The 13,315-nt window shown below is 33.2% G+C and overlaps 1 protein-coding gene across 1 annotated transcript in view; it reads right to left on the bottom strand.

Annotated features, from left to right (window-relative positions):
- Positions 1 to 13,315, bottom strand: part of Gpr137c (G protein-coupled receptor 137C) — a 48,588-nt gene that overhangs the window by 3,243 nt on the left and 32,030 nt on the right. Inside the window, exons 4-6 of the mRNA XM_005337977.3 lie at positions 2,150 to 2,299; positions 847 to 972; positions 561 to 679 (exon numbers count right to left, since the gene is read on the bottom strand). Of these exons, the coding sequence (XP_005338034.2) occupies positions 561 to 679; positions 847 to 972; positions 2,150 to 2,299 (395 nt within the window). The remainder of the gene's footprint in view (positions 1 to 560; positions 680 to 846; positions 973 to 2,149; positions 2,300 to 13,315) is intronic.

Below are 13,315 nucleotides of genomic sequence, written 5' to 3'. Positions count from 1 at the left end.
CAAATGAAGTTAGCATTACCCAAAATGTTATATCAAGTTCAAAGAATTATGAAGGTGTGCATTAGGTTTTCTCTTTGCCCTGATACAGAGCTAAGAGTATACTAGTTAAAAACTTGCAGTAGTTTTGGAACAAGAGGGCATAGGAAAATTTCCTCAGGCACCTAAACTTCCCAAAGTTATCTAATATTTCTTTGTGGATTTGGAACAGCACTAGGAATATAGAAACAGATATGTAATCAGTACAACAGCATTCCTTCCCTGCTCACACCCCTCCTCCTCCCCCCAGCTCTGAAACAAGGGTCCTGAAAATGAAATGAAATACATTTTGTCCCTAACTCATTTCTCAAACTAAGGTAATATATAGGCTTTGAGTCCGATGGTAGTTCTTTATAGTGCAGATACCACCTGGGTTAGACATCTACTGCTTTAAGCTTCAATATTACATATTTATTGACATATTCCATTACATCACCTTTCTAATATTTGGGCTAAAGCTTAGATTCATTCTTTCAAGCTATTTTGATATTAAATTCAGAATAAGTTATTTTTGTCACATCTACCTTCCTTCTCTTGAACTTCCCAGTCTTGGCAAGTCATCATCACTATCATATCGTCTTGGATTGTCAAAAAAGTAAGCTCTGGAACTATAACTGTGACTGTTTATCATGCCAGCAGGTGCCTGTGAATAAAGTATTAGATAGTACATGCTATTTAACTAGGAAAAGAGGCTAGAATCTATAAAGATTTTCAGTCTAAAACTTTGCTAAAAATAGAAAATCAATATGTGTTCCATATTTTTTAAAAATAAGGAAACAAGCAGTGGGGGGGGGTAGTAGGATATCATACCAAATTCTGGCTTAATCTCTGTGCTCGGAAAAACAGTACCACTGACCAGGCTGGCACGTGTTCCCACAGAAAGAGGACCATTCCAAATACTATATAGTCTTCTCCACTTACATCTTCTACATGAGCCTGTAAATAGAACATGGCAGAACCATTTTAATACCTGTTTTACGTATAAGCAATCACTCTATATAATTGCCTCATTTCAGGTTGGGTTAAGTTAAAATGCATCAATTACAAGCATATAAACTCTAAAATTTTCTATATTTTGTGGTTTATTAACAATACTTTTTCCTTTATGGGACATAAAAATGCTTTGATGTTAAGTAGAATAAAAGCTGTTAATTTGTTCAATGCATCAGTTTATGAAAATAATTTTAATCTTTGGATAACAAGGAATGACCTAATTTTAGGCCTCATAGTCTAAAGAGAGTTGCTTAAAAGGGACTATTATTCTAGCTGCTCTGCTGGCACAATAGCACTCACCCTGAGTTAGACCTGTACAGAAATGTAACATGTTAAGTCACTCAGCTCAGCTGCTACTTAAAATATGCTTTCGTGCCTAATCTACATAATGAATTTGTTTCTTTTCTACTAGATGTTGAGAGAGGGAAATGGGAAAAGGAGTGAAGAGAATCTGCCACATGGAACCACATGTGAAAATTCCTTCTCCCTGGAAAGATAAAATAAACATGATATTTCTAGGTTGCCTCAAATTCAGTACAAAGTTAAATTAATAAAAAGATATGACATACACTTATGTCCAACTGCACTTTCAGGAAGGGGATGGAGAATGTTGGGAAGTTGAATATGTATAGCTAGTGTATTGGCAATTACTACAGTAAATATCTGGACACCTAAGGAAATATGAATGCTTTCTAGTAAGATGGGTAATTCTATATTTTAAAGAAACTCACTATTTATACATCTAAAACAAAGCCAATATTAATTATATGGAATTCTTGGGAAGGAAGAGTTAATTTCATCCAAAAAATTAAAGATATGCCCATTGGCTAACTACAGACAATTAATTTTTGTAGTGTTATTTAAACATCATTCTTTAAAAAAGGTAAATTAGGTTTATGATCATCAGGCTTATGTTATTATTATTATTTACAAAAATAAAATACTCCTTTGAAAGTTCTTTCTGAAGAAAGAGCTTAAGTCACATGAAAATTAGGATATTTAAACACAGAGATTCTATAAACGTGTGCATATGACAAACACTAAAATTTTCTCCTAGCTAAGGCTAATTTAATTACCAATTATACTAATGGAAGATTGGCAATATGTGGTAGATACTTACCTTATCTGAAAGATTATCCCAGCCATAATTAAAAGGACTTTCTAATGTATCCTGAGATATGGTGATCACCACCAAATTATAACAAGCTCTGGACGAGTAGAGAAGAATGACTACAGAGCCTACGACGACTGTCTGGCACAGAGACATACCCTAAAAGAAACAAAATTCATCATCATGATGTTCTGCACATTAGTCATCACAAGCTATTTGTCCACAGCCGTATGGTCACCTCTTACAAAGCACTCCTAGAAAGCACTGAGTGGGTGCCTATTGAAATAAATTCTTGATATCTTGCTTTACAATTCCTATTCCTAGAATTACATGTTGTGTTTAATATGTGTAAGCTAATGTGTGTAAGTTCTTCGCCAACTTGCCAAATGGCAGCTGGAGGAAGATTTTGTTCTGCCAAGGTTACCTATTCCCTTAAGTAACATATGAATAGACAAATTGGCAAAAGATCTGAACTTTAATTAATGCTAATCAGATAGTTTAGTCATGAGAAATGAATGGAAAATAGAAGCATCAGTCCATTTGGTACACTTAATTTCTGCTACAAAGTAGGAGAGAGAGTCAGTTCCTCAGCTATTCCAGTCCATTAGAGAGTGTATGTTAGTTTTCTATTTTGCCATTATGCGGATGATAAAGTGATTGAGGCACTCAAATGTACTTTCAAATATATAACATTTTAAGCCCATAATTTTCACCATTTTTCCAAATATAGAAATCCCTTATAACTTAGTGGTTCTCAACAGTAGTATGTACATTGGAAAAGAGTGTACATATCACCTTTTGCAGGGATTCTTAACTTGGGGTTTTATTTCAGTACAATTGGTTTCCTTTGAAATTCTACATATTTTATCTTATGCATTAAAAGTATTCTGAGAAATGACACCATTTTCAAAGAGATCCCTGTATGGTGTTCGCAATTTTGTATTTTGATTGTCTTGAGATTAAGGAGTGATTATGATATTTAGGACATAAGATCCAGGAATGCTATATGACCTGAAATTCGCAGGGGAGTCTTCCACATAGAAGAATTGTTCCCTCATCTTGTAACTTTCAAATATCTTCCTGGATATTCATGAAGATTAAGAACTGTTTATAATTATCTGGACTGAATTTAACTCAGTTTTACATATAAACAAAGTTTTATGTTTGCATAAACATATGCAATAATTTCCAGAAAAAAATATAATGTGTAAATAGAGGGAAATTTGCACTTTGTTTTGTTCAGAATTTTATGAAGAGTTGTTCGAATGTTTCAAAAAATCATGACATTGACAGCAATACTACTTGGTGTATGTGACCAAAGAAAAATACCTTGTAATATTCTGCATTTGCAACTGGCCCCTTCATGGTTTCTATGTCTAGATACAAACATCTGACTAGTATATCATGCCCCAAATTTATAATTGACATATTTATTGATTACCTTTTCTTTCTTATCTTACAACTAGAGTAATTATGTTGAATTTTATATGTGCAGAAGGTTAGACATTATTAACTTCAGGACAGCAACAGTTATGAAACTCTTACTACTAGAGGGGTATACTAGGGCTAACATTGTTGAGAATTATTATCAAAAATGACTTCCTGGGGCTGGGGAATTTGGCTCAGCAATAGAGCACTTGCCTCACAGGTGTGAAGCACTGGGTTTGATCCTCAGCGCCACATAAAAATAAATAAACAAAATAAAGGTATTGTGTCCATCTACAACTAAAAATTATTTAAAAATTTTAGAAAGTAATTTCCTTTATAATATTTTTTAATACATTTTAGATGTACATTTTATACATTTAAAAGATGTTGAGATAGTATCTTCTTTGAGCTCATTCACTTCCATAAATCTGAAACAATAAATGTTAACAACAAAAAAAGTTAATATAAAACCAATCCAGATTTTTTTTTGAGATGAGGGTCTTGCTATGCTGCCCAGGCCTTCTGATATCTGGGACTACACATGCATACCACTATTCTCTTCTCAGGTGTAGTTTTAAAAGTACTATGCTATTGGGTCTGGGGTTGTGGCTTAGTGGCTTGCCTAACATGTGAAACACTGGGTTCAAGTCTCATTCTCAGCACCATAAATAAATAAATAAATAAATAAATAAATAAATAAATAAATAAATAAATAAATAAATGTCCATCGAAAACTAAAAAAATTTTTGAAATATTACTATGCTATTAAAGAAGAGTAAGGTAGCAAGAACAAGAAAACAGAATTCTATAATAATTACCTAAAATAACCATAAGAAGTTTATATTCACTACATTGAGAAATAAGATGATGGCTTAAAAGGATATGTTATACTATAGAGACACTCTGCTTAAACTTGTAAATACTAATAAAAACTTTTTACAAAGGTTGTAAGAAAACAAAGAATCATTGAATAAAACAAAACAACCGGTAGCTAAATTACATATGTAAAACAATAAAAGAAACTCACAGATTTAAAAAACGAAATAAGATTCATCCTGCAAAATACAGGATTACAAAATGAAAAATAAGGCTTTAGCACCTGTGTAACCCCAATCTCTACCCAAATACATAACAGTATCATGGATACCCAAAGTTCCTGTATACCCCTTCCCATCAGTCAATGCCCCAGGTATAAACACTCCCCTCCTTCTATTCTATGGCTTAGCTCAAGCTGCCTAGAACTTCATGTAAATGGAATCTCAGAAGGTGAATTCTTGCAGGTTTTGTTCTCTCCACGTTTTTAAGGTTTATCCATAAGGCTGGATGTATCAGTAATTAGTTCTTTTTAATTGTGAGGTAATCCAGTCTTCCTGTTTGCTCTTGAGTTTCCTAGATTTAATGCTTGTTGTCCTGCATCCTAGAAAACTCCAAAGCAAACCAGACAGTTAAATTATATGAATTCCCCTGTAGGATCATATGAGCTTGTTTATAGGGCAATTTATCAATATTTCTGTTAATGAATATCTTCTATGAATGTTCTTGTGCAGGTGTGTGTGTGTATGTACTTTCACTTCTTTGGGGCAAATACCTAAGAGTGGAATCGCTGGTTTATAAGAGAGGTATAAGTTCAGCTATATTAAGAAATTGCCTTTTTTCCCCCAAAAGGGATGTACAGTTTTACACTTCGAACAAAGTATGGGAATTCCAGTTGCTTCACTCAACTGGCCAGACCTAGGACTCATTTGGGGTTTCCAGTCTTTTTAATTTTAGCTCTGCTAGTGGATGGGTAGTAATATTTTGGTCTGAGTTTGTCTTTCCCCGATGACTAAAGATGTTGTGTTATTGGCTTTTTATATATTTTCTTCTCTTTTTTTCTTTGTACTGGGGATTAAACCTGGGGATTGAACCCAGGGACATATAACCACTGAGCCACATCTCCATCTCTTTTTATTTTGACACTGGGTCTCATTAAGTTGCTTAGGGCTTTGCTAAATTGCTGAGGCTGGTCTTGAGCTTGAGATTCTCCTGCTTCAGCCTCCCATGTCTTGGGATTACAGGCGTACACAACCTTGCCTGGCTTATATATCTTTTGTGAAGAAATCTACTCAAATCTTTTGACCACTTCTAAGTTACGTTGTCTTAAAAAAATCAAGAGTTGCAGCTGATTTTTATATATGCTGAACCTCAGTTCCTTGTCAGATATGGGTACGTACTGCAAATATTTTTTGAAGTCTGTGGCTTCCCTTTGCATTTTTTGTTATCTTTTCACAAGAAATTTTAATTAAATCTAATTTATCAATTTATTCTTTCATGGTTATTACTTTCTATGACCTAAGAAATCTTTGCCTGTACTCGAGTTTTCTTTTAGAAACTTTTGCCTTTTTGGGGGAGGCGAGAAAGGGAAGTATTGGGGATTGGTTGAATTCAGGGTTGTTATACCACTGAGCTTCATATCCAACCCTTTTTTAAAGATGGGGTGCCCCTAAATTGCTGAGACTGGCCTCAAAATTGTGACTCTCATACTTCAGCTTCCTGAGTCACTGGGATTACAGGTGTATGTCATAGCACCCAGTACTAGGAACTTTTTTAAGTACTCAATAGTCACATATGGTTATTCATACTGAATTTTAGAGGTAGAGAATATTTTCATTATCACAGAAAGTTCTATGGAAAAGTACCACTTTAAATATTTTTCGTTTTTTGGTTCAATATAAATTTTGGAATCAATTTATCAATTTCCTTTTTGAAAACCACTTTATTGAAGTATGTACAAAAAAATTGTACATAATTAACATATATAACTTGTCAATTTCTATTTTTAAAAAATGCATGGCAAAATTTTGGTGGGGATTGCATTCAATTTATACATCAAATTGAGGAGAAGTGCCATCTTAACAATATTGCATCTTCCAATTCATGAACATGTTATCTCTTCATTAATTTAGGTCCTTAATTTCACTCAGTAACATTTTACAGTTTTCAGGATAGAGATCATGCTTGTTTTGGGAAAAAATAATCCAATTCGTTTTAAAAAATACTATTGTAACTGTTTTTTGAATTTCATTTTCTATATGGTATATTAAAAATATAATGAGTTTTTACCTGAGCACTTGCTAAATTCACTAATTTTAATGATCAATAGACTCTTTAAGATCCTTATGTTCTCCATAAACACCATGTTTCCTGCAATTAAAGATAGTCTTACTTTTTTTAAAAAAACATTTAGTTGTAGATGGACATAATAACTTTATTATTTTTTAGTGTTGTGCTGAGGATAGAACTTAGTGTATTACACATGCTAGCCAAGCGCTTTACCACTGAGTTACAACTACAGCCCCAGTTTTATTTCTTAATTCACAATTTTATACTTTTTCTTGTTATATTATACTATAGGATGGAATAGTGTTGACATCCTTTCTTTGTTCCCAATGTTAAGGACAGAACATTTGCTATTTAAGTATGATATTGATTGTAATATCTAAGTAGAATATTGGCTCTAATTTTTTTAAAGGGTGCTGAATTTTGCTAAATGCTTTCTTTTTACTTCTATTGAAATGATAATGTGGTTTTTCTTCTTTGTTCTCTTACTGTGGTGAATTACACTGACTATTTTTAAAATGTTAAACCAATGTGGCATTCCTGGACAAATCCCTCTTGTCCAGAAATGCAACCAGATTTTGAGTCTGTAAGTATAAGTGATGGATAAGATTCTATAATTTTTATTTTGTAATATTTTTGTTAAGACGATTTTGGCACTGGGTAATGCTGGCATCATAAAACCTGTTATCACATGTTCCTATTTTTTAATAGTTTTGATGTTTTTTAAAATATCTTTATTTTGTTTATTTATTTTTATGTAGTGCTGAGGATCGAAGCCAGGGTCTCTCACGTGCGAGGTGAGCGCTCTACCACTGAGCCACAACCCTAGCCCCAGTTTTGATATTTTTTATTAAAAATTTTTTCCTCATTAGGAACAATTAGCTGAAACTAAAGGTTTCTCACACACACACACACACACACACACACACACACACACACACACACACACACACACACTACACACACAACGGTGTCCATTTAATCTGTCAGCTTTTCTGGCAAAAAATGTTCACAATACTAATTTTTCTTTTAATATCATAAGATTGAGAGTGGTGATCCCCTCTTTTATTTATAGCATAAGCAGTATGTATTTTAATCTTTTTTCTACAAATCAAATTTATTGATCTATTCAGAGTCAACTTTTGTTTTAATCTCTCTTGTTTTGTTTCACTGGTTTCTATTATTATCTTGGTCCTTCACTTATTTTTTTCTTTGCTCCCAAGTGTCTAAGTAGGAAATTTATGTCATTTTTATCTTTCTTCTTTTCTAATGTAGTATTTTAAGCTATAATTTTCCCTTCAAGCACTAGTTAGCTGCATTCCCACAAATTTTGATATCTTATATTTCATTAGCCTCCATTTTTATGTTTTCCCTTGTGATTTCTTTTTGCCCACATGTTTAGAATGGTATTGTCCATTTCCTTAAATACTTATTTAGATGTACTATTACTAATATTTACTTGCATCATGGCCAGAGAACAACGTTCTCAGATTCTAGTTTTGAATGTGTTCAGATTTGTTTCATGGCCCATTGTGTGATGTTTTGATGACCATTTCCATGATCAATTGAGAGAAATGTTCCTTCTCCAGTTATAGGGCATCAAGGTAGTGTTCAGATTTTCTATGTATACTGATATTGTTTTATTATCTGCTGAGGATAGGGTATTAAAATCTCCAACTGTGATTGTTGGTTTATTATTTTCCCTTTATTTCTAATTTGGCTTCATAACCAATTTATGATTATGTGTTGATGAAACATTCCTCTTTACATTTGGTATATATTTATTGCTCCCTGATGATATGTACATTTTCATATCTGGTAATACTCTGTTTTGGTCTATTTTATCTGATACTAATGTAGCCTTCTATGCTTACTGAATGCATAACATATTGATTTCCATTTTTAATTTTCAACCTTTATATGTCTTTAAATATATTTCAAGTACATTCTAGGAGCCAGGATATAGATGGCCTTTAAAAAATCAATTTTGGCTGGGAGCTGGGTGCAGTGGCACATGCCTGTAATCCCAGTGGCTAGGGAGGCTGAGGCAGGAGGATTGTGAGTTCAAAGCTAGCCTCAGCAATAAGTGAGATGCCAAGCAACTCAGTGAGATCCTGTCTCTAAATAAAATACAAAATAGGGTTGGGGATGTGGCTCAGTGGTTGAGTACCCCTGAGTCCAATCCCTGGTACCAAAAAAAAAAAAAAAAAAAAAGAACAATTTGGGGCCATGTGTGATGGTTCATGCCTTATAATCCCAGCAGTTTGGAATGCTGAGGCAGGAGGATTGAGGGTTTAAATCTACCCTCAGCAATTTAGCGAGGCCCTGGGGATATAAAAAAGGGCTGGGGATGTGACTCAGTGGTTAAGTATCCCTGAGTTCAATTTCCTGTACCAAAAACAAAGCAAAAACCAACCAACCAAACAAAAAACTAAAGTCAGTCTCAGCAAGGTCCTGGTAATTTAGCAAGACCCGGTCTCAAAATAAAAAAATAAAAAAGGCTTGCGATGTGGCTCAGTGGCTAAGTTCCCCTTGGTTCAATTGCTGGTTAAAAAAAAAATCAATTTTGGCAGTGTATTGTTTGGGGCAGGGGTAGGGGATCTCACTATATTTATTGCCCAGGCTGTCCTAGATCTCCTGGATTCAGGAAATTCTCCTGTTTCAGCTTCCTCAGTAGCTGGGACTATAAGCCCATACCACCTGCCCAGTTCTTGATAGCCTATTTTTTAACCAATAATATTTAATGTAATTAGGGATGTCTGGTTTAGAGCTTACATTTTACTTTGTGTTTTCTGTTTGCCCTTCTTGTATTTTGTTGTTAATGTTGCTCTAGGACAGCAGTTTTTAAAGTGTAGTCCAAGGACTCTAAATGTCAAAATCAAACAAAATAAAAACTACTTAAACTGAACATGGTGGTGTACACCTGTAATCCCAGCGACATGGGAAACTAAAGCAGAAGGATCTCAAGTTTGAGGCCAACCTGGGCAATTTGGTGAGACCCTGTCTGAAAATTAAAAAAGGCTGAGAATATAGCTCACTGGTGAAACACTCCTGGGTTCAATCTCCAGTACCTCAAAAAAAAAAAAAAAAAAAAGATAATGACTTTATTCTTTGCCTTTTTTTCTTGAGTATAGTTTTCTGAGGCTACGGGATACATGATGACGTCATCTCTTTGCTTGCATGTTGTCCTGTGTTTTCTACGATTTCCGATACAGTGGAGTTGTTATAAATTTATATATATAAAACATTTTCAGAGATTAACTCAGTTTGTTCTCTACTGGGTTCTTACTATTTCCATTATAGGACTATACCACTGAAACCCTTTATCATTTAACAAATTGTATTTTCAAATCCCCAAATTTTTCTTGCATCTACATGAAAACACAGAATACATACACAATGAGTTTTACAATATTTAGAATTTTCTTCAGAAACTAAAAACTCATTTGGTATAAAACTCATTTTAGAATTCAATATTTTACTCCAAAATGAAAAAAAAAACACCCTAGTTTTCATACTTAGGAATGGATCATTGTCTTAGGAATGGGAAATTATTATTTAACAGAGTTTCAGATTGGGATGATAAAAATGTTCTGGAAATGGACAGTGGTGATGGCTGCACAACAACATGAATGTACCTAATATCAGTGAACTTACACTTAAAAATTGTTAAAATTTTATGCTATGTATATTTTAGTACAATTAAAAAAATTCTCTCAACACACAGCTACTCTAAGATACTGAGAAAGATGAAAGTACCAGAGAGCTCTGTCTCAATGAGGGGAAGAATCTACTTTGAAGGAAATATATAAATAAAAGACAAAAAACATTATAAAAGTTATGTTTCAATAGGCATCATAAATGTGAAGAATTTACCTTATTATGTCATCTGTAACAGAACATTTTGAATACTATTATGGTCCAAGATAAGCTCCAGCATCGTTTGAGACCATTCAGAGCTTAAAGCAAAAGGAATTGAAAATTTAAGTGCAGGTGTGATGAATGCTTTAAACACCAAATATTGTTTTCACAATAGAAATGAGAAAGTCACCGGAAATTTTTTTTCAGGCTAAAAATGTAAATCATTTTACAGTGATATATTGTATTCTTCGTTATCATGCATTCCTAGTTTAAAAAATTCATTTAAGAATATCTTTGATGAAGTAGTGAAAATGTATTAAACATCAACCCTATAGTGTTAGTGTATTTAATATTCTGTGTGATGAGTTGTGCCCCTAATGCACTTCTGCTTAATGCTAAATATAGTGTTGGCTTTCAGGAAAACTATTTATGTGATTATTTGATTTGGAAGTAGACCTTTTTTTCTTTCTTTCTTTCTTAGAACACCACTTTCTACTTGATGGACAATTATGGCAGACAAACAATGGTTATTCAGACTTGGCAGCTAGGCATGTTTGTTTTTTTCCCCCAAAATAAACAAAATGAGACTATCACTTCAAAGAAAGAATATGGAAGTTTTTATTGCCAATGATGAAATTTGAAGTTTCAAGAGAAAATAGAATTTTAGGAAAGTTATACAAACTTGTATCCATGATTGACAAATTACCCAAACCAGACTTTTCTGATGAGATGGTGTGATAGTAACACATGTGATTTTGGACATTTTGAAATGAAATATGTCAACATTTAGAAGATCTGTCACCACTCATGTCTAAATGATCAATGCATTATGTTACAGAATTGCTCAAAGTGCAAGATAGACCAATGGAGAGTTCACAATTTAAAATTCTACATGCCAACTGACCTTTACAAAACCTTGATTTCTGAGTTTTGGTGTAGTATTAAAGAAAATACCCACAAATATCTGAAAAGTCTATAAAATCCTCTGTTTTCCATCTGCATATACTGGAAAAGAAGATAGGCTTTCTTCATGTACTTGAACATAAATGACATATCACAACATACTGAATGCAGGAGCAGACCTGAAAACCCAGCTGTCTTCTACTAAGTCAGACACTAAGGAGACTTGCAAAATGTAAAACAAGGCTTATCTTCTCTTTTAGAAAATATAATTATTTTTTACAAAAGTTTGCTATTTATGGGCTGGGGTTATAACTCAGTTGGTTGAGTACTTGCCATGCATGCACAAGGCCGTGGGTTCAATCCCCAGCACTACAAACTTTTTTTTTTTTTTTTTTTACTATTTATATTAACTTGTAATGGATCTATTATTTGAATTAAATGAACATTTTTATAATTTCTCAATTCTTATTTCTAATATGTTTGAGGTATTGGATATAATGTACATAAAAATGGATTTTTGGATTCTTAATAATTTTTAGGAGTATAATAGAGTATCAGGACCAAAAAGCTTGAGGGGCTCTATTTTAAAGATTATGACATATATTCTTAACTTTTTAAGTCTTATCCCTGCCCTTTATGCTATAGCTCTTATATGTAACAGAGTAGTAATATTACATATACATATGTAAGACTCATAATATTGTTACATTTTTTCTTTGCACAGCCATATGTATTTTAAAGAAATATTTATCGATATATTTACTATTTCTTGTATTCTTCATTCACTTCCAAAGAGCTGGAATCCAAGCCATTTTTCTCTTCATTTTGTAGTACTTTTCTTAACATTTCTTGTAGTTCAGGTATGCTGTTAATTATCTAAGTTTTCTTTTATCTGGAAGAGTTATTTCTCTATATTTTTAAAGAATATTTTCATTGGAGCCAGGTGTAGCAGTGCACACCCACAATCTCAGCTACCTGGCAGGCTGAGGCAGAAGGTTTGCAAATTCGAGGTCAGCCTGGGCAACTTAGTGAAACTCTACCTCAAAATAAAAATATAAAAAGGAATGCAAATGTAGGTCAGTGATAGAGCACCCATGGAATGGGTACAATTCCTATCATAGGATGTAAAAAAAAAATATTTTTCACTGGATACAGATTTCAGAGTTAAAAGTTTTTTGTCCTCTATGCTCCATTATTTCTGATGAAAGGTGAGGTATCATTAGAATCCCTATTCTCTGATGTAAGTCTGTAATTCATTTTTTCTCTAATTCTTTTTAAATTTTCTCTATATTTTCAGCTTGAAACAATGTGACTATGATGAATAGAGATGAAGTTTTCTTTATATTCAATCTTGACTGGGGTTGCTCAGCTTCTTGAAGTTATAAAATTGTCTTAACAAAATTGGAAAATTTAGTTCATTTCTCCAAGTATTTTTCCAACTGCATATTCTTATTTCTTCTGGTTACACTAATTATACCTCTTATACCCTGAGGTTTTGTTCACTTTTTTATGATCTTTTCCTCACCTTCATATGTTCTTCAGATTGGATAATTTCTATTGATCTATTTTTAGTTCACTGGCTCTTGCTTCCTCTCCAATCTACCATTATGCATATCTAATGACTTTTTTTTTTTTTTGCAGTACTGAGAATGAAACCCTGAAGCATTCCCCCAGCCCTTTTTTGAGACAGGGTCTCACAAAGTTGCTAAGGCTGGCCTTGAATGTGAAATCCTCCATCTTCGGCCTGTGATTTATTCATTTTTATTAGTTTTAAATTCTAGAATTTCCACTCATTATAGTTTTGACTTGAGATTTTCTATGTATCCATTCAGGTGTATTTTTCTTTACATCCTTGAACATATTATAAAATATTTGCTTGATAAA

The sequence above is a fragment of the Ictidomys tridecemlineatus genome, chromosome 5 (genome assembly GCF_052094955.1).
Source record: "Ictidomys tridecemlineatus isolate mIctTri1 chromosome 5, mIctTri1.hap1, whole genome shotgun sequence".
NCBI classification, from domain to species: Eukaryota; Metazoa; Chordata; class Mammalia; order Rodentia; family Sciuridae; genus Ictidomys; species Ictidomys tridecemlineatus.
This window is presented reverse-complemented; position numbering and strand designations above follow the sequence as displayed.